This window comes from Neovison vison, chromosome 12 (assembly GCF_020171115.1).
Source record: "Neovison vison isolate M4711 chromosome 12, ASM_NN_V1, whole genome shotgun sequence".
Classification (NCBI taxonomy): domain Eukaryota; kingdom Metazoa; phylum Chordata; class Mammalia; order Carnivora; family Mustelidae; genus Neogale; species Neogale vison.
In genome coordinates, this window is record NC_058102.1 from 86,647,464 (window position 1) to 86,670,162 (window position 22,699).

At 37.5% G+C, this 22,699-nt stretch overlaps 1 protein-coding gene across 5 annotated transcripts in view; it reads left to right on the top strand.

Moving 5' to 3' along the window:
- Positions 1–22,699, top strand: part of LARP4 (La ribonucleoprotein 4) — an 83,294-nt gene that overhangs the window by 45,848 nt on the left and 14,747 nt on the right. For 4 of the 5 annotated variants that reach the window (XM_044228002.1, XM_044228000.1, XM_044228001.1 and 1 more), the window contains 4 exons: positions 16,003–16,215; positions 16,800–16,903; positions 20,292–20,504; positions 21,157–21,205. In XM_044228002.1, the coding sequence (XP_044083937.1) occupies positions 16,003–16,215; positions 16,800–16,903; positions 20,292–20,504; positions 21,157–21,205 (579 nt within the window). The remainder of the gene's footprint in view (positions 1–16,002; positions 16,216–16,799; positions 16,904–20,291; positions 20,505–21,156; positions 21,206–22,699) is intronic. The other variant, XM_044227998.1, reaches the window with a different exon arrangement.

The window sequence follows — 22,699 nt, forward strand, 5'->3', positions numbered from 1 at the left end:
CTTCATACTTCATACAGATTTTATATATTTATTTGTCAGAGACAGAGCACAAGCGGGGGAGTGGCAAGCAGAGGGAGAACCAGGCTCTCCACTGAGCAAAGAACCCGATGCGGGACTTGATCGTAGCCATGGGATCATGAACTAAGCTGAAAGTGATACTTACCTAACTGAGCCACCCAGGTGTCCTGCTTAACCTTACTTTTTTCCATAGTGGCTGCATCATTTTGCATTCCCACCAAAAGTGCACAGGGGGTACCCTTTTTCCCATATCCTCACCAACATTTGTTGTTTCTTGTTTGTGTTTTTGCTTTTAAATATAGCCTTGTGACAAGTGTGAGGAGATACTTCATTGTGATTTTGATTTGCATTTCCCTGCTGGTTAGTGATGGGGAGTATCTTTTCATGTGTCTTTTGGCCATCTCTATGTCTTCTTTGGAGAAATGTCTCTTCAGGTCCTCTGCCCGTGTTTTAATTTGAATTGTTTTGGTTTTCTTGATACTGAGTTTTGTGAGTTACTTATATGTTTTGGGTATTAATCCCTTTTTTTTTTTTTTTAATCATTTGCAGATTTCTTCTCCCATTCAGTAGGTTGCCTCTCCATTTGGTTGATGGTTTCCTTTACTGTGCAAAATTTTGTTGTTTGATATAGTCCCATTTGTTTATTTTTGCTTTTGTTTCCCCTCCCTAAGGAGACACATCCAAAAAAACATAGCTAATACTGATGTTAAAGAGCTTATTGCCTTTGTTTTCCTCTAGGAGTTATGGTTTCTGGTCTTACATTTGAGTCTTTAATCCATTTTGAGTATATTTTTGTATAAAGTATAAAAACATGGTCCAGTTTCATGCTTTTGCATGTAGTTAGTTTTCCCAACACTATTTTTTTTTTAAAGAGAATATTTTTTTTAAAGATTTTATTTATTTATTTGACAGAGAGAGATTACAAGTAGGCAGAGAGGCAGGCAGAGAGAGAGAGGAGGAAGCAGGCTCCCTGCCGAGCAGAGAGCCCGATGCGGGACTCGATCCCAGGACCCTGAGATCATGACCTGAGCCGAAGGCAGCAGCTTAACCCACTGAGCCACCCAGGCGCCCCATCCCAACACTATTTAATGAAAACACTATCTGTTCCCCATTGTATATTCTTGCCTCCTTTGTTAAAAATTAATTGACCAAAGAGCAGAAGTTTTTAAAAAATTTTAGAAGTTTTTAATTTTAATAAAGTCTGTTTTTAAGATTTTATTTATTTACTTGAGAGAGACCAAGCACAATCAGGGGGGAGGACAGAGGGAGAGGGAGAAGCAGGGTTCCGGCTGAGCAGTGAACCCAGTGCAGGGCTCGATTCTAGGACCCTGGGATCATGACCTGAGCCAAAGGCAAACACTTAACTGACTAAACTGACTGAGCCACCCAGGTGCCCCTAATAAAGTCTTTTTTTTATCTCACTTTTCTTTTAGGGCTCATGATTTTTGTTTTATCTGAAATCAACATCTTCTAGATTCATGAATAGTTTCTTTTATGATTTCTTCTAGAGGTGTTACACTTTCACAATTAAATTATACTCAACATTTAGATTTTAAGAACGACTTGAGGTTTCTTTTGTGTGTTGTGAAGAGTCAAAGTTTTGTTTTTGTTTTTGTTTTAATGAATGTACATTTGTTCCAACATTACCTTTTGAAAAGACTCTGGGTTAGTTTGTTGACTATTTGTTGAACTTACATGGTTTGGTCTATTTCTGGACTCTGTTCTGTCCCATTGGTCTGAACGTTTATCTTTAAATCAGCCCCCTACTGTCTTGGTCACTGCAGCTTTATAAGAAAGTTGTAAGATCGGGTGCCTGGGTGGCTCAGTGGGTTAAGCCGCTGCCTTCGGCTCAGGTCATGATCTCAGGGTCCTGGGATCGAGTCCTGCATTGGGCTCTCTGCTCAGCAGGGAGCCTGCTTCCTCCTCTCTCTCTCTGCCTGCCTCTCTGCCTACTTGTGATCTCTCTCTGTCAAATAAATAAATTCTTAAAAAAAAAAAAAAGAAAGTTGTAAGATCAAGTAATGTCTAAGTTCTCAAATTCATTTTGTCTTTCCAAAATCACTTTAGATATTCCAGTTCCTTAATATTTCCATATAAATTTTCAAATGAGTGCGTCATTTTTACAGACATGCCTTTTGGGATTTTGATTGGGACTTAATCGACTCTGATTTTGGAGAGGATTTCCACCTTTTGTAATACTTAATCTTCTTATATGATAGGTGTTCATTTATTTATGCTTTTTGTTTCTCAGCATTGCTTTCTAGTTTTCAGTGTCTAAGGCTTTGTCTATTTTGTCAAATTTATTATTAAGAGAAATACCATTTTTTGTGTGTTTGAGCCTTTTAAATTTTTTGTGTATTTGTTGTATTAATGTAGTCCACCTTATCTAATACAGAATCTGTTTGTAATTCTTTTCCTTGAATCTATAAAGCATATTGTATTAAAAGTAAAAAAAAACAAAAACAGATAACAAACACTTCTTGAAGCATATTAACATGACTTATTTCCTACTTATTCTTTGATGAGGTAAAAAATTAATTTACTGGGACGCCTGGGTGGCGCAGTTGGTTGGACGACTGCCTTCGGCTCAGGGCGTGATCCTGGAGTCCCGGGATCGAGTCCCACATCAGGCTCCTAGCTCCATGGGGAGTCTGCTTCGCTCTCTGACCTTCTCCTCGCTCATGCTCTCTCTCACACTCTCTCTCTCTCAAATAAATAAAATCTTAAAAAAAAAAAATTAATTTACTATGTACTGATTTCTGCTTTATAGGTACAGTATAAAAAATGAAAAATAGAAATATTAGTAATTCTGTTCTTAACCTAAGAAAAGTATTATTTTAATGGAGAGTTATTTTTAAAGTAGTTTAAAATACATGGAATTGAATTGCTATTTTTAAAAAAATAATGCCTTTAAATAATAAAACTCCAACTTAGATCTTAAACTTTTCTCTCTTAGGTTTTATCTATTATGTACAAGGAATCTGCTCTCTTAGTGTTTTCTTCTGAATCAGTTATCTAAATTTTTCACAAAAATTTTACTTATAAAACTTATTATAGGAAAAAATTATTATAGGAAACCATAATGCTATATTTTATTAGAATATCTTTGTGCACAAATAATGGACAAATTATTTATAATGGCCATGATTCTAAAATTACCCATGATAATTTGGGAAAATTCAGACTGTTGTGCAATGGATATCCAAGGTCAAGAATCTTTGCAGACTTTGGCCTAAAGAAACACTTCTGAAAGAGTCCTGTAGAGCTTTTATTATATGAGCTGAGGTAAATTGCTTCCATTTCATCATCTTTTTTTCTCTTGTAATTAAGCAGGAAAGCTTTTTTATTGCTGTTCTTCCTATAGATGAGGTCTGTCTGGTATTAGTTCCCTTCAGCCTAAAGAATATTTGATGTTCCGCGGGGGGGTGGGAGGTTGGGGTACCAGGTGGTGGGTATTATAGAGGGCACAGCTTGCATGGAGCACTGGGTGTGGTGAAAAAATAATGAATACTGTTTTTCTGAAAATAAATAAATTGGGGAAAAAAAAAAAAAAGAATATTTGATGTTCCTTACAGTGCCTACCAGTGATGAATTTTCTTAGTTTTTACTTATCTTAAATGAGTTCATACTCATTTTTTTTTTTTTTTAAGATTTTATTTATTTATTTGACAGAGAGAGATTACAAGTAGGCAGAGAGGCAGGCAGAGAGAGAGGAGGAAGCAGGCTCCGGGCTGAGCAGGAGAGCCTGAAGCGGGACTCGATCCCAGGACCCTGAGATCATGACCTGAGCCGAAGGCAGCGGCTTAACCCACTGAGCCACCCAGGCTCCTCTAGTTCATACTCATTTTTAATGTGTGTTTTCCATGGATATGGAATTCTAGACTGATAGTTTTAAATTTTTTTCTATCTTTTGATGACTCCTGACCTCTGTTGTTTCTGGTGAGGCACTATTTTTATTCTCTTTATATAATGTCTTTTTTGCCTGCTGTCAAAATATTTTTTGGGGGCGCCTGGGTGGCTCAGTGGGTTAAGGTTAAAGCCTCTGCCTTCGGCTCTGGTCGTGATCCCAGCGTCCTGGGATCAAGCCCCACATCGGGCTCTCTGCTCAGCGGGGAGCCTGCTTCCCCCTCTCTCTCTGCCTGCCTCTCTGCCTACTTGTGATCTCTGTCAAATAAATAAATAAAATCTTTAAAAAAAATTTTTTTTTTTGTTTCATGTTTGGTTTTCAGTAGATTGACCATTGTGTTTCAAGGTACAGTTTTGTTTTGTTTTGTTTTTTATATTTTATTTATTTATTTGACAGAGAAAGTGAGATCACAAGTAAGGCAGAGAGGCAAGCAGAGGAGGGGGCGGGAGCAGGCTCCCTACTGAGCAGAGAGCCCGACAGAGGGAGAGAGAGGGAGCACAGGCAGACAGGATGGCAGGCAGAGGCAGAGGGAGAAGCAGGTTCCCTGCCGAGCAAGGAGCCTGAGTGGGACTCGATCCCAGGATGCTGGGATCATGACCCAAGCCGAAGGCAGCTGCTTAACCAACTGAGCCACCCAGGCGTCCCATGGTACAGTTTTTTTAATATCCTACTTGGTGTGTGCTGAACTTCTTGGGTTTGCACATTGATGTTTTGCACATTGATGCTGGACTGGGAGGGATTTTCAACTCCCAGCTTTTTAAAAAGAGTTTCTACCTGACTTCCTCTCTTCGAGACTCCACAATTACACATATGTTGGACTGCTTGGTGTCACTGAGATTTTATTCATTTTTCTTCAGTCTCTTTTTTTCTTTGGATTTTGCATAATTTCTGTGGGCTTACATTCATCTTCAAGTTGTAATCTGGAATTCCCATTTTTATTTATTTTATTTTAAAGATTTTATTTATTTGACAGAGATCACAAGTAGGCAGAGAGGCAGGCGGGGGGTCGGTGGGGGAGCAAGCTCTCCACCAAGCAAAGAGCCCAGTGCGGGACTCAATCACAGGATGCTGAGATCATGACAGAGGCCTTAACCCACTGAGCCACCCAGCACCCCTGGAATTTTTTTTTTTTTTAAGATTTTATTTATTTATTTGACAGAGAGAGACACAGAGGGAGGGAACACAAGCAGAGGGAGCGGGAGAGGGAGAAGCAGACTTCCCACCTAGCAGGGAGCCCAATGTGGGCCTCGATCCCAGGACCCTAGGATCATGAGCTGAGCCAAAGACAGCTGCTTAACAACTGAGCCACCCAGGTGCCCAGCCCCTGGAATTTCCATTTTTAAAAGTATTACCCCTCTACTTAGATATCTCTTTTTGTTCAACTTTTTAGGAGCACAGTTTCCTCTTAATCCATATATATTCGTAATGGCTGAATTAAAATCCTGGTCTGCTGTTTCCAGTACCTGGTTATCTTGGAGTCTGTTTCTTTGGGCTACTGTTTTCTTGATAATGGACCACATTTAAAAAATAATGTTTTAATGGGGTGAGGAGCAAGATGGCAGAAGAGTAGGAGACCTAAATATGATCAGGTCCCAGGAGTTCAGCTGGATAGTTATCAGACCATTCTGAACAGCTGCAAACTTAACAGGAGAAAGAAGAGAAGAAGAGCAACAATTCTAGGAACAGAAAATTGACCATTTTCCAGAAGGTAGGACGTTTGGAGAAGTTAGTCCAAGCCAACATTTGGGACGATAGACTGTGGGAGGAGGGCCCAGCTCCCAGCAAGTGATAGCACAGCAGAGCACAAAATTGGAACTTTTAAGAAGTCTGCTCCACTGAGGGTCGTTGCTCCAGAGGCTAAGCGAGGGGTGGAGCCCTCATGGGGACAGTGTGGTCTCAGGACCTGCGGGGTCTCAAAAAGACCAGGTGTGTCTGAGCATGGCAGAGCTCCCAGGTATCAGAATGGTGAAGTCAGTTGTAGAGACAGAGCTAAGGAGTGGGCTCTCAGCTCGGGATTACCTTAAACCGTGATCCAAAGCACAATCAGGCCACTGCTCTTCGGGCAGGGACCCAACAAGCATCAGATCCGGAGAGGCTCACCTTCCTCCTCCCAGACGAGCATGTGCTTCATGAGTCTACTGGGTTTGGAGACTCCAAATGGGGCTGTATGCACCAGAAATAGAAACGCTCAGTCACCAGCTAGGTGAGCTCGGAGTGCGGCCAAAGATCAGGGGAAATGGGAGGGATTGACTCCTTTTCTCTGAAGGTGCACTGAGGAGTGGGGCCACAAGCTCTCGGCTCCTACTGGGCTGGAGATTGGAAGGCGACCATTTTCATTCCCGTCCTCCAAAGCTGTATGGAAAGCGCTCAGGGAACAAAACCTCCTGAGGGTGAACCCAAGCAGATTACTTAGCCTGGCCCCTGACAGGGGGAGTGGAATTCTGCCTTGGGCAAAGACATTGGAGAATCACTGCGACAGGCCCCTCCCCAGAAGATCAGCAAGAACATCCATCCAAGACCAAGCTTATTGATCAATGAGAACAGTGGAACTCCAGAGATAGGGGAAAGCATGGAATTCATGGCTTTCTCCCCATGATCCTTTAGTCTTTCAAAGTTAGAATTTTTTTAATTTTATTTTTTTTCTTTTTCTATTTTTTTTTATTTCTCCTCTTTCCTATTTTAACATTTTTAAAACTATTTTATCAGTACCTTTTTAAAAAATCTTTTTAAATGTTTATTGTTTTAATCATTTTTATTCCTTCATTGTGTTTAACCTTATTTTTTTATACATATAGGGTTTTTTTTTCCCTTTAAAATTTTGGGATACAATTTCTTGTAATAGATCAAAATATACCCTAAATCTAGCTGATGGCTTTGTTCTAGTCTCCAGCCTGATCACATTCTTTCCTTTTTTCTTTTTTTCAAGCAACTTCTTATCAATTCCTTTTTTAGAATATTTTTTAACTTTCATCTTTACAGTCATATTCCATCCCTTCATCATGTTTACCCTTATTTTTGCGTATATATATCTTTTTTTCTTGCAAATTTTGGGAAGTAGTTTCTTCTAACAGACCAGAATACACCCATAATCAAGTGTGTGGCTCTTATTCACCAGTCTAATAATATATGTATGTGTGTGTGTGTGTGTGTGTATACATACATATATATATATACACATATACATAGAAAATATACATACATACATATTTATATTTTTCCCCCATTCTTCTCCCCCCAGTTTCGTGTCTCTTCTGATTTGGTTAGTGTATATCCTTCTGGGGTCATTGCTACCCTTTTAGTATTTTGTTCACTCATTCATCTATTCTTTTTTTTTTTTTTTTTTTTTTAAGATTTTATTTATTTATTTTTAAAGATTTTATTTTTATTAACAGAGAGAGATCACAGTAGGCAGAGAGAGGGGAAGGGAAGCTGGCCCCCTGCCGAGCAGAGAGCCCGATGCGGGACTCAATCCCAGGACCCTGAGATCATGACATGAGCTGAAGGCAGTGGCTTAACCCACTGAGCCACCCAGGCGCCCAAAGATTTTATTTTTATTTATTTATTTATTTATTTATTTATTTATTAAAGATTTTATTTATTTATTTGACAGAGAGAAATCACAAGTAGATGGAGAGGCAGAGAGAGAGAGAGAGAGGGAAGCGGGCTCCCTGCTGAGCAGAGGGCCCGATGCGGGACTCGATCCCAGGACCCTGAGATCATGACCTGAGCCGAAGGCAGCGGTTTAACCCACTGAGCCACCCAGGCGCCCTATTTTTATTTATTTGACAGAGATCACAAGTAGGCAGAGAGGCAGGCAGAGAGACAGAGGAGGAAGCAGGCTCCCTGCTGAGCAGAGAGCCCGATGCGGGACCCCATCCCAGGACCCTGAGATCATGACCCGAGCCGAAGGCAGAGGCTTAACCCACTGAGCCACCCAGGCGCCCTCATTCATCTATTCTTATCTGGATAAAATGACAAGACAGAAAAACTCACCACAAAAAGAAGAACAAGAAGCAGTATTGATGGCTAGGGACCTAATCAATACAGACATTAGTAATGTGTCAGAATTAGACTTCAGAATGATGATTATCAAGGTGCTAGCTGGGCTGAAAAAAAGCATGGAAGATATTAGAGAATCCCTTTCTGGAGAAATAAAAGAACCAAAAGATAACCAAATTAATATAAAAAAATCTATTAATGAGGTGCAATAAAAAATGGAGGCTCTTACTGCTGGGATAAATGAGACAGAGAATTAGTGATATAGAAGACCAAGTGATGGAAAATAAAGAAGGTGAGCAAAAGAGAGACAAACAACTACTGGACCGTGAGGGGAGAATTCAAGAAATAAGTGATACCATAAGACGAAACAATATTAGAATAATTGGGATACCAGAAGAAGAAGAAAGGCTGCGGGGCAGAAGATATATTGGAGCAAAATATAGCAGAGAGTTTCCTTAATTTGGTGAAGGGAACAAGCATCAAAATTCAGGAGGCACAGAGAGCCCCCCTCAAAATCAATAAAAATAGGCCCACACCCCATCATCTAATAGTAAAACTTACAAGTCTCAGTGACAGAGAAAATCCTGAAAGCAACTCACGACAAGAGGTCTATAATATACAACTATAGAAATATCAGGTTGGCAACAGACCTATCCACAGAGACTTGGCAGGCCAGAAAGGACTGACATGACATGCTCAGAGCACTAAACAAGGAAAATAACGCAGCCAAGAATACTATGTCCAGCTAGGCTGTCGTTGAAAATAAGAGATAAAAAGCTTCCAGGACAGATAAAAACTAAAAGAATTTGAAAACACTAAACCAGTCCTACAGGAAATATTGGAAGGAGTCCTCTAAGCAAAGAGAGAGCCTAAAAGTAACAGACCAGAAAGGAACAGAGACAGTATACAGTAACAGTCACCTTACAGGCAATACAGTGGCACTAAAATCATATCTTTAAATAGTTACCCTGAATGTAAATGGGCTATATACCCTAATCAAAAGACACAGGGTATTGGAATGGATTAAAAAAAAAACAAGAACCATTGATATGCTTTCTATGAGAAACTCACCTTAGACCCAAAGACACCTCCAAATTTAAAGTGAGGGGGTGGAAAAAAATGTACTATGCTAGTGGACATCAAAAGAAAGCTGGGGTGGCAGTCTTTATATCAGATAAATTAGATTTTAAGTCAAAGATCATAATAGATGAGGAGGAACACTATATCATACTTAAAGGTTTTGTCCAACAAGATCTAACAATTTTAAATGTCTATGCCCCTAACATGGGAGCAGTCAATTATATAAATGAATTAATAACAAAATCAAAGAAACACAACAACAATAATACAATAATAGTAGGGGACTTTAACACCCCCTCACTGCAATAGCAGATCATCTAAGCAAAAGATCACAAGAAAATAAAGGCTTTAAATGACACACTGGACCAGATGGACATCACAGATATATTTAGAACATTCCATCCCAAAACAACAGAATACACATTCTTCGCTAGTGCACATGGAACCTTTTCCAGAATAGATCACGTCCTGGGTCACAAATCAGGTCTCAACCAGTACCAAAAGATTGGAATCGTTCCCTGCATATTTTCAGACCACAATGCTCTGAAACTAGAACTCAACCACAAGAGGAAAGTTGGAAAGAACTCAAATACATGGAGGCTAAAGAGCATCCTACTAAAGAATGAATGGGTCAAGGTGCCTGGGTGGCTCAATGGGTTAAAGCCGCTGCCTTCCACTCAGGTCTCAGGTCATGATCCCAGGGTTCTGGGATCGAGCCCCATATCGGGCTCTCTGCTCCACGGGGAGCCTGCTTCCTCCTCTCTCTCTACCTGCCTTTCTGCCTACTTGTGATCTCTATCAAATAAAGAAGAAAAAAATGGGTCAACCAGGAAATTAAAATTTTTAAAAAATTCATGGAAACAAATGAAAATGAAAACAACTTCATGGGGTCCCTGGGTGGCTCAGTTGTTAAGCGTCTGCCTTTGGCTCAGGTCATGATCTCAGGGTCCTGGGATCGAGTCCTGTGTTGGGCTCCATGTTGAGTAGAGTGCCTGCTTCTCCTCCTCTCTCTGCCTGCTGCTCTGCCTACTTGTGCTCTCTATCTCTGTCAAATAAATAAATAAAATCTTAAAGGAAAAAAAAAGAAAACACAACTGTTCAAAATCCTTGAGATGCAGCAAAGGCGGTCCTGCGAGGAAAGTATATAGCAATACAAGGTTTTCTCAAGAAACAAGAAAGGTCTCAAGTACACAACCTAATAGTACACCTAAAGGAGCTGGAGAAAGAATAGCAAAGAAAGCCTAAACCCGGGGCGCCTGGGTGGCTCAGTGGGTTAAGCCACTGCCTTCGGCTCAGGTCATGATCTCAGGGTCCTGGGATCGAGCCCCGCATCGGGCTCTCTGCTCAGCGGGGAACCTGCTTCCTCCTCTCTCTCTGCCTGCCTCTCTGCCTACTTGTGATCTCTCTCTGTCAAATAAATAAATAAAATCTTAAAAAAAAAAAAAAAAAAAAAAGAAAGCCTAAACCCAGCAGAAGAGAAATAATAAAGATCAGAGCAGAAATCAGTGAACTAGAAACCAAAAGAACAGTAGAACAAATCAACGAAACTAGGAGCTGGTTCTTTGAAAGAATTAATAAGATTGATAAACCCCTGGCCAGACTTACCAAAAAGAAAAGAGAAAGGACCCAGATTAATGAAATCATGAATGAAAGGAGAGATCATAACCAACACCAAAGAAATACAAACAATTATAAGAACATATTATGAGCAACTGTACACCAGCAAATTTGCAATCCGGAAGAAAAGGATGCATTCCTAGAGACATAAAAACTACCAAAACTTAACCAGGAAGAAATAGAAAACCTGAACAGACCAGTAAGGAGATTGAAACAGTCCTCAAAAATCTCCCAAAAAATAAGAACCCAGGGCCAGACAGCTTCCAAGGCAATTCTACCAAACATTTAAAGAAGAATTAATACCTATTCTCCTGAAACTGTTCCAAAAAATAGAAATGGGAGGGAAACTTCCAAACTCCTTTTATGAGGCCAGCATTACCTTGATCCCAAAGTCAGACAAGGACCCCATCAAAAAGGAGAATTACAGACCAATATCCTTGATCAACGTGGATGCAAAAATTCTCACCAAAATACTAGCCAATAGGATCCAACAGTACATTAAAAGGATTGTTCACCATGACCAAGTAGGATTTATTCCTGGGCTGCAGGGTTCATTCAACATCTGCAAATCGATCAATGTGATACAGTACATAAATGAAAGAAAGGACAAGAAGAAGAACTATGTGATCCTCTAAATAGGTTCAGAAAAAGCATTTGATAAAGTACAGCATCCTTTCTTGATTAAAACTCTTCCACCATGTAGGGATAGAGGGTGCACACCTCAATATTATAAAAGCCATCTTTGAAAAGTAAATTTATCATTCTCAGTGGGGAAGAACTGAGAGCTTTTCCCCTAAGGTCAGGAACATGGCAGGGATGTCCATTATCACCACTACTGCCCAACATAGTACTAGAAGTCCTAGCCTCAGCAGTCAGACAACAAAAAGAAATACAAGGCATTTGAATTAGGAAAGAAGTCGTCAAACTCTCACCCTTTCCAGAGGACATGATACTCTATGTGGAAAACCAAAAGACTCCACCCCAAAATTCCTAGAACTCCTACAGAAATTCAGTAAAATGACAGGATATAAAATCATGCACAGAAATCAGTTAAATTTCTATACACTAACAGCAAGGCAGAAGAAAGAAATAAGGAGTTGATCCCATTTACAGTTGCACCCAAAACCATTAAGATACCTAGGAATAAACCTAAACAAAGAGGCAAAGAGTCTGTACTCTGAAATCTATAAGGTACTCACGAAAGAAATTGAAGAAGACACAAAGAAATGGAAAAACGTTGCATGCTTATGGATTGGAAGAACACATGTGAAAATGTCTATGTTACCTAAAGCAGTCTATACATTTAATGCATATCAATTTTTTTTCAAAGAAATGGAACAAATAATCCTAAAATTCATTGATTGGTCTTATTCTTACTGTTTGATGGGAGAAGGAATATTCCTGGCTTATAAGGATGTAAAACACACCTTTTATTTACTTGTTAAAGTCACTTTTTTATGCCTTACGTTATGCATTATTTCACTTGATATTCCTAACAAGCTAGTGAGGCTGATCCTAATCTAACCTAATCTAACCCTCTCACAGCTTTTATAGTCCATCCATCCTTCTTTCCTTCCTTTCTTTTTAATGCAAAAAGGTGGATTCATTATAGTACAGGGATAGGACAGAAAGGGCTGCTGTTTTATTTAGTTCTTTTACAAAGGTTGGTAAACTTTTTCTTTAACGGATCAGAAAGTGAACATAGTAGATTTTGCCAGTCATGAAATCTGTTGTAACTACTTAACTCTGCCATTATGGCACTAAAGCAGCCATAAGCAATATGTAAGCAAATGGTCTGATTTATTAAGTTTTAGAGCATTGCTTTCCTTTTTTTTTTTTTAACTTAGGAAATTTCAAACATACATAAAAGTGGAGAAAATAGTATAATCAATCACTGAGAATTCCCATCAGCTAATTTTCTTCTTTTTTTTAAGATTTTATTTATTTATTTGACAGATCACAAGTAGGCAGAGAGGCAGGCAGAGAGAAAGGGAGAAGCAGGCTCCCTCCCGAGCAGAGAGCCTGATGCGGGGCTCAATCCCAGGACCCTGAGATCAAGACCTGAGCCAAAGGCAGAGACTCAACCCACTGAGCAACCCAGGAGCCCCAGCCTTCAGCTAGTTTTAACAGTTTGTAGAGCATGGCCAGTCTTGCTTCATCCATATTCCCACCCATTTCTCCATGCCCCAATTATTTTAAGCAAATTTTATACTTAATTTTATCTGTAAATAAACTAGTTTTTGTAGCTCTGAAAGGGGGATTTTTTAAAAAATCATAGCTACAATATCACATTTTCCTGATTCTTGTTTTTTGTCTTTTTATCTGTAGTTTTCATTCTTACTTGTTTTTTCTTTTGAAAGTATGTTGAAATAACCAAGTTTTACGGAGTTTCTCATACATTTTGCCAGCTATAGTTTTTATTGTGTTAAAATACATATATATAAAATTTACGATCTTTAAGTATATAATACAGTTGTACTAAACACATTCGCCACCATCCATTCACGTTGACTTTCTTAATCCTGTAAAACTGAAATTCTGTACCTATTAAACAATAACTCCTGCATTCTCTCCTCCTTCTAGCCCCTGGCAGCCATCATTATTCTTTTAGTGTATGAGTTTTGACTACTCTAATTAGTTCATATAAATGAAATCATACATTTATTTGTGACTGTTTTATGTCACTTAACATAATGTCTTAGGTTTATCCATGTGTAGCATATTGCAGTATTTCCTTCCTTATATATCGTCTTTGAAGAAGTGTCTATTTAAGTCCTTTGCCTATTTTTGAATTGGCTTATTTATATTTTTTTAGTGTAGTTTAGTATGATCCTCTGTTTCCTGTACTTCATGCAAATTGGTAGCTAGATTTAGAGACTTGATCAAAATTTGGTTTGATTTGGGAGCAGCAGAGAGGAAAAAAACCTGTTTTCGTATCTGTCCCTCTTTTATGCTAGGTGCTACTGATCATTGACTTGATCTGTTAATTAGAGGCTACAAAGTGGTTATTTTCTGGATTTCTTTTTTCCCATTTATTAGTTGAAAGACTTCTATAAAGGGGAGCTTAGCATCATCTTTATTACTTTGAGGTACAGCTCATATATAGAATACATGATAAGTGCTTGGTTCTAGCTTTTATTATCAGTTTTTGAAAATAATGTGTTGGTTCCCTAGGAACTTTAAAAAATGACCAAGGATTTTTTTTTTTGTTGGGTATTTAAACATATTTGGTGTGTTTGTTGTCCTTATTGATGAATTGTGGCCTCTTTGAGTTAACTTAGAAGACCTTTTGTCACTAAGTTACACTTAGCCTTGTTAACACTAATTAACTAATTAACTAATTAACACTAAGCCTTGTTAATTTTCAGTGGTTTGCTTGCCCTCTAGTGTGACAAGATGTGCCTAGTGTCTTGTATATTTTGTGTCAAAGGCCTGGGGTCAGTCAAATCTCGAGTCCCTACTTTACTTTTATGGGGAGGTCATACTTTGCAGTCTACTAGCTAGGCACAAGAAGTTCTTGGAGTTATGAGTATGGTCGTTTAAAAGCTTTTCATTGAACAGAGCTATGAAATATGTGTTTTTAACAAAAATATTTCATGAGTTTATACTGAGGCTTCCAATTTAAATTCATGCAACATGATTTTCACTTCTTCAGTCTCATATCCATGTCTTCTCCCATGTGAAAAATCTCAGATCTCAGTGACCTTACTGTAATTACTGATTGCATTCTCCCATAATCATACACAAAAGTATCAGAATAACAATACCAATAGGAATATAATTTTGGAAACAAGAAACTTTTTTTTGCTGTACTTTGCCTTGTAATTTATTCCTAAGGAACATTTATAACCGTTGATTTTATTATAGCTCAAAATCACTTGAGATTTTTTTTTTTGTTACATTACTAATATAACACAGATGCACATTTAGGTTAATTTTGCTTTTAGCTTTTACAATAAATTTTTTTTTAATTTTATTTTCAATGTGTGTGTGTTTTTTTTTTTTTTAACAATATTCTTTCTTTATTTGACACACAGAGATCACAGGTAGGCAGAGAGGCAGGCGGGGTGGGGGCAGGAGGCAGTCTCCCCACTGAGCAGAGAGCCAGATGCGGGACTCGATCTCAGGACACTGAGATCATGACCTGAGTGGAAGGCAGAGGGCTTAACACACTGAGCCACCCAGGTGCCTAGTGTGTGTGTTGTTTTAAAGTAGAATATCTAAAACAGGGTGTTAGGGGCACCTGGGTGGCTCAGTTGGTTAAGTGTCTGCCTTCGGCTCCATGATACCAGTGTCCTGGGATTGAGCCCCACGTCAGGCTCCCTGCTCCATGGGGATCCTACTGCTCCCCTTCCTTGTACTCTCTCTCTCTCTCTTTCTGTCAAATAAATAAAATTTTTGGAAAAAAAATAAAGTGGTATATTAAATACATACTCCTATATATGTGTGAATGCAAGTATATCTTCTATTGCTATCCGACTTAGCTAAATAATATCTTACTTATACATATTCTTCTTGTTTTACCTCTTTTTTAAAAACAATAATATATTCTGGAAGTCACTCCATAATAATACTTAGAGCGATTCCTCAGTTATTTTTACATCTGCATGATACTCAATTGTGTGGATGTAATATAGTGTATTCAACCGTTGGTGGACTATTAAGTTTGTGCGTGTGTGTGTGTGTTGGGGATAGTTCTTTACCCCTTCCTATTACAGTTAGTGTCAGTGAACAGCTGTGTGTATCCTTTTTTTTTTTTTTAAACTTCTTTTTGTTTAGTATGTATTTGGAAAAGATTCCTTGAAGTGGGATTGATGAGAATGTGGTAAATGCTTATATGATTTTTGGGAGATATTGCTAAGTTTTTGTTTATAAGGGTTGTGCTATTTTACATTCTCATCAGCAGTATATTTTGCCACAACCTTTTCAACGAAGTATGTTGTTAAATTTTTGGATTTTTTTGCCAGTCCTGTGAGAAATTTAATTCCATTTTAATTGCATTTCTCTTAGAAGCAAGGTTTAGCATCTTATCATAAGCCTCAGAGCCATTTGCCTTTCTTTGTGAACTCTGTTCACTTCTCCAACACATTTTTTTTTATCTGTTTTTAGAATGTGTTTGTTAGGATTATTAGCCCCCTTGTCTTTGATAAGTTGCAGTTAGTTTTACAATTTGACTTTTGTGGTTTTACTTTGTTATTGTTGCATTAGCCATGCAAAAGTTTTTAAAATAATTTAAAGCTATCAATCATTTCCTTTTGCTCTACTGACTGTATAGCAGGCAGAATAACATAATCGTGTAAAACATGTTTAAAATGTAAATTAAATATATTTGTGAAAATACACACTTAGTCCTCATTATAATGTGTTCCTTTTGCTTCTAGGCAAGGATAAAAGCCATCAATACATTTTTTGCTAAGAATGGTTATCGATTAATGGATTCTAGTATGTATAGTCAGCCCATTCAAACTCAAGCACAGTATGCCTCACCAGTTTTTATGCAGCCTGTATATAATCCTCACCAACAGTACTCGGTCTATAGTATTGTGCCTCAGTCTTGGTCACCAAATCCTGCACCTTACTTTGAAACACCACTGGTAAGTGAGATCCTTAAAGAATTATAAAATTTTTCACTCAAGCTGAAATTTGAAGAAATTAGTTAGTTTATTTTTTGTTTTGTGTTGATAACTGGTTTCTTTCTGGCTTTTAAGTAGTGATAATAGTATCTAATCACCATGTGACTAAGACTTGAGCTATTGATTCCTATAATTTTATGCTTTAGATTTTGCTGAATGAATTAAAATAAGAAATTGGGTAAATCTTGATTAGTTTAAAATGCTTTCAGTTAAAATTTTTCAGAGAGAATGTACTTTATTAAGTAATGACCTAATGATTTCCTTGATATTTGCAGTGAGTATTACAAAAGTGAATAAGTAAAATGCTTAAAATTAATTTTGCCTTGTAAAAGAAATTGAGAGGGATCCTGGCTGGCTCAGTGGAGCATGCAGTTCTTGAGTTCAGGGTCCTGAGTTCAAGCCTCATGTTGGGTGAGAAATTACTTACAAGTAAAAAATCTTTAAAAAATTTGATACTAGGTTAGTTCATCAGGAGTTTCTTAAAGCCTTCACACTAGGTTTTGCCCTTTTCATTAATTGTTTTAAAACATTACATTTTCTTTTAGGCTCCCTTTCCCAATGGTAGTTTTGTGAATGGCTTTAATGCACCAGGATCTTATAAAACAAATGCTGCTGCTGTGAATATGCCTCGACCATTCCAAAAAAATCGGTAAGATTAAAAATAATAGTGATATAGGGGCGCCAGGATAGCTCAGTCATTTAAGCATTCACCTCTTAATTTTGGCTCAGGTCTTGATCTCAGGGTCATGAATTCAAGCCCACATTGGGGTCTACCCCAGCATGGAGCCTACATAAAAACAAAACATAATGAAATTTATTGTACACAATTCCCAGTAGTTCTTAAAGAATTACTGTGGTAATCACAGTGCTTATTTACAGACTTAGTAAAAAGCTTAAACAATTTATTGTAGAATTAGTAAACATACTTTGACCTCATAGTGGATAATTTGTATAAAAAAGATTTAAAACTAAGATTATACGTAATACATACTGATTTTTTAATATTAAAGATAAAAGAAAATTATTTTATGATAGTAACATAAAATGGGTTCATGGTGTTCCTTTTTTGTCGCTTGTTTTTGTTTGTGGTACTTTCTTGGTGAAAAGATTGAAATCACAGTAAGAAAGCCAAGAATGACAGTCCAGTCATCCTTTGTTTATAAGGAAGTATGCCTATGCTTTTGAAGGTACATGGCAGGTTTAGTATAATATTGTGGGTTATTCAAAACCATTCATCTGCAGTCCTTTTCATATATCTGAGCAGTACAGGTTGTTAATTTTTTAGTTACAAAAATTATACATGAGTATTTTCTTCTTATAAATTGCAAATATTACAGATGAAACTAAGAGAGCTTTTTGACAGACCCTAATCCTTGTTTTGTTTCTTCTAAAAAGTGACTACTCCAAGACCTTTATTTATCTGTTTGTTTGTTATTTATTTATTTATTTGAAGTTATCAGTCAAGGAGAAAGTAACTTTTAGGAAGCCCTTTTGTAGTTTATTATATGAACCTTAAAACAGCCCAGTGATGATCACTAGACCTACTTAGAGAGACTAGGACTAACTTTCAGAAGTCTGGGCATTTTTCTACCTTTCATATTTCCTCTTTCTGTCACTTTACTTCTTCCTTTCCATCTTTTATCACTTATTCTTTTATCTTTCTTTTTTCTTTTGCCTGGACTGAGATTGTAAGTCCCTCTCAGTGAAGGGTAAGATTATGAGATCTGAGGGCTGTTTAAACCTAGTAACTTATCTGTTAGGTATATTGAAATGCAGTGAGAAAATTTAGGCCAATTATAGTTCTGAACAGATAAACAGCATTTTCCTTCATGAAGTCATTTTCAGATATGATAGATAATAAAAATATTTTAAAATCACTTCGTGTTGATGTTGTATAATTTTCACTATTAAAAATCTATTTTGTGGAGATTCTGGGTGGCTCAGTTGGTTAAATGCCTTCAGCTCAGATTGTAATCCTGGGATCCTGGGATTGAGCCCCACATCAGGCTCCCAGCTCATCAGGGAGCCTGCTTCTCCCTCTCCCTCTGCTGTAGCATGTCCTTCCCGCCCCGCCTCCATTTGTGCTCTCTGGCGCTCTTCTCTCTGTCAAATAAGTAAACAAAAATCTTAAAAAATATTAAAATCTATTTTGTGACATAAAGTAATTATTTCATATAATCTTAATGAAATTCAACCCAACTTTGTCTCCTGGTTTTTATATTTAAGTTTTAATGGCAGTAGCCTAATTTTTTTATTTTCTGTGAAGAATAGGGTAGCTGTAGGGCGCCTGGGTGGCTCAGTGGGTTAAGCCGCTGCCTTCGGCTCAGGTCATGATCTCAGGGTCCTGGGATCGAGGCCCGCATCGGGCTCTCTGCTCAGCAGGGAGCCTGCTTCCTCCTCTCTCTCTGCCTGCCTCTCTGCCTGCTTGTGATCTCTCTGTGTCAAATAAATAAATAAAACCTTTAAAAAAAAAAAAAAAAGAATAGGGTAGCTGTAGATATTGTTGAAATTCATGTTTAATTGTTGGGGTTATAATTATTTTGAAGTTTTAAATCTAAATTCAGAGAACCAGGAACTGGCAATGTGTTTGTTGATATAAATTTATAACCTGGAAAATAGACTGTAAAAGTGGAATTTTTAAACACAAATAAGGGGCCAAATATAAATCTTATACTTCCTTGTATAATCTCCTGTGGAGCCAAGGTCCTCAGTTGCTTGGGCTTACTTCAGGTGTTTTCATTGTTGATTAAACTGTAGCCTCCTTAACCCCCTACCCTAGCTTCATCTGCTTACACATTGTTAGAGAATTGGGTGCTTATACCTGTCATCAAAGATAAAAGCTACCCTTGTTTATAGTTTTTTTTAACTAGATTCTATACCTAATTCATGAAGCCATGCCAGGCTATTAGTTGCATTATCCTTCCTAGCTTTTTTTTTTACATAGGCTCTTTGAACAATTAATTTAGTAAGAAGGTAGAATTTTAATATATTGCACTGTTTCTCTGGTTTTGGTTGTCACTCCCCTAAAGAGTGACATCCCCCCCATTTTTTTTTAGACATCATCCCAGTTTTTTCCTATGAAAATTTAGTATTGAAAATATGGTATATGTATTTATATAATATATGTATATCTGTGCTCTATGCATAAAAGTAAGATTAGGACTTTTTTTTGTTCCTTCTCAGCCCCACCCCCCACCCCAGGAACCTTTTTTACTCCCACTAGGGGTAATGTTGCCCCATTGAGAATGTATGGCATAAATTCTTTAATAAGCTTAAAGTCTGGTTGATTTAGGTGTGTCAAGACTGCTACTGGTGTTAAATTAGCTAAAATCCTAGTTGTATTTTGAGTATCGAAATAGAGGTAGTTTTTGTTTTTTTGTTTTTTTTTTTTAAGATTTTATTTATTTATTAGTCAGAGAGAGAGAGCACACAGGCAGAGAGGCAGGCAGAGGCAAAGGGTGAAGCAGGCTCCCTGCCGAGCAAGGAGCCCCTTGTGGGACTCGATCCCAGGACCCTGGGATCATGACCTGAGCCGAAGGCAGAGGCTTAACCCACTGAGCCACCCAGGCGTCCCGAAATAGAGGTAGCTTTATCTTGAAGAACTTTGGATTTTACCCCAAATATCTCCAAACAACTTTTTTATTTTTAAAAAATTTTATTTATTTAATTTATTTATTTGACAGAGAGCGGGGGGAGTGGGAAAGGGGCAAGCAGGCTTCCTGTCGAGCAGGCAACCCGATATGGGGCTCAATCCCGGGACCCTGGGATCATAATCTGAGCTGAAGGTAGATGATCAATGACTGAGCCACCCAGACACCCCTCCAAATAACTTTTTTAAATGTAAAAATCTCAGACAAAAAGAGTTTACATCTTTATAATGTGATCCTTTTATGTGTACCTTAATTCGTGGAAAATAGAATACAGTAGAAGGCAATTTTTAACTTGTCCCTTTAAATGTACTTTTTACCATTAAGGGGAAAGATTTTCTTTCTGTCTTCATTTATCCTCTCATGTATGTGATCTTATATTTCTTATAGTGTGAAGCCTCATTTCAGGTCATCGAGTGGTTCAGAACACTCGGCAGAGGGGTCTGTGTCATTGGGGGATGGACCATTAAACAGATCTGGTTCAAGGAACTTTACAACTGAGCGGCATAACCCTACTGTAACAGGGCATCAGGAGCAAAGCTACCTTGCAAAAGAAACTCCTACTATACAGATGGAACAGAATGGGGACTATGGTAGGGGCAGGTAAGGAAATACGGTAACAAATACGGATAAGGTATATATGAAAATTTTTTGCTCATAATGTGAATATTTGAAGAACATGATCTAGTGATTATTTTTTGTTTAAACTATTAGTGTATGGTTATGCTAAATAAATACAGTGTTCATATAATGTGGGTTAATAGTTTTTCATAATTATTAAGAAATGTATAGTGCCCATATAGAATATAGCTGAATCGGGTGTATAAAGTTACTCTGAAGTTCTTTATGGTTTACTGAAGAAAGAATAGCTTAGAAAGATCAGATCCTATCTGCATTCTAGTTTAATTTCTTACAACTTGTAGCTATGGAAATGGGGAAATGGAGTTATACCTTATTGCCTACTCTGCCGAAATGAAACAAAAAACTTTGATATACTTCTGGTGTGGAAAGAGCACTACTTAGTAAAAGTGGGCCCAACTTACTTAGTGGTGCTGGTGGTAACAGATGAAGTTTTTGGTAGATTAGTTCAGGATCCTTCAGAAGAATATATATTCATCTCTTAATAGTGGAGATATAGAAAGTATAGTTAGCTAAACTAGAAATTCACCCATCATTAATAGAGTGTATTATATATTTGAAGAAACTTATGAATTGTCCCTCCCATCATCCCCAACTTTTTTATCATTGTTAAAAGGAGAACTCTTTTCAGAGGTCGAAGACGACGAGAAGATGAAAGAGTCCAGGTAAGTGTTTTTTACCTGTATTACATCTATTTTTTTTTTTTTCTTTTGTGATTTAGTATGGCATTGGCTTGTGGTTGGTCTTTCTGGGGTTTTGTCTTACTGATTATAGTATTAGGCAAAGGTACATAGAACCTGTGCTTTGACCCTAAAATATCCACTACTACTACCACCATTCCCCACCCTTAAAACATGTATAGTTAGGGATTTGACTTTTATTTTTATTTATTTATTTTTTTTTAAGAGTGTATTTATTTATTTGACACAGAGAGAGGTCACAAGTAGGCAGAGAGGCAGGCAGAGAGAGACAGGGAAGCAGGCTTCCTGCTGAGCAGAGAGCCTGATGTGGGGCTCCATCCCAGGACCCTGGGATCAAGATCTGAGCAGAAGGCAGAGGATTAACCCACTGAGCCACCCAGGCGCCCCTGTTTCTTGTGTTTTTAAAAAATTACTTGAATACCTGATATAATCATATGGTTTAAAATTTTAAAAATGAAAATATTCAGTGAAGTTTATTACGTTATTAATGGACATTTAAATACTTTCAGTCTTACAAACAGTGCTATAATAACTTCATACAACCATCATTTCCTATATATTTAATAATACCTGAAGGAGAATCCCTAGAATGGGATTTCTGGGTTATAATTCAGTAAATTGCTACCAACCCACAGCTTTCTATAGGGGTTGTGCCAATTTACACTCTTGTCAGACATTGAACAAAAGTTCCTATTTATCAGTAGCCCTATAAATATAGGACTTTTGCCAAGCTGATAAAGCTTATCGTTTACTTACAAAGCTCTCTGGATGGTGTGGGAAACTTAAACTGTTTATTGTTACTTGATGGAGATAATTTTCTACCTACTATTTATTCTATCCACTAATCTTATAAAACTGCTTATAGATTAAAAAACTTTTATAGTTCTAAATATGTTTTTATTTGAATTTTGACTTATCTAGCTTCAAATTAATCATGTTTTTATTTTTTTGTGGTTTGTTCATGGTGAATTTTTGCCATCTCTTTGCCTTTCTCAAAAGGAATTGAGAAATCAGAATGATGAAGGAACCCACAGAGGTCTCAAGAAAAACCCTGCCTAGAATTTACAGATAAATCATAAATTATAGTATAAAACTTGTTTTTACATGTATAAGTAAGTGAATTATATATGCATATTAGTATACATATAGCATGTAGGCTACATATATAAGTAGTGAAAAGATAAGCATTTTCAAAGAAGAAAACATATTGCATTGTAACACACAGAATGGTCCTTAGGGCAAACTGTGAGTTTTTTAAAATAGTATTGTTTTTCATTTATAGCTTTCTGTACCAGGGGCCCCCATGACATGGCAACAACTTTTTTAGGATACCATTGCAGCAGTCCACATATATCCCCAAGTGGCCTTTAACAATTGAGGAGAGAAGAGATTAGTTTTGAAGTCCGTATATGTTGAAAATACGTTGAGGATTGAGGACTGAAAGAGTAAAGAAAAAGG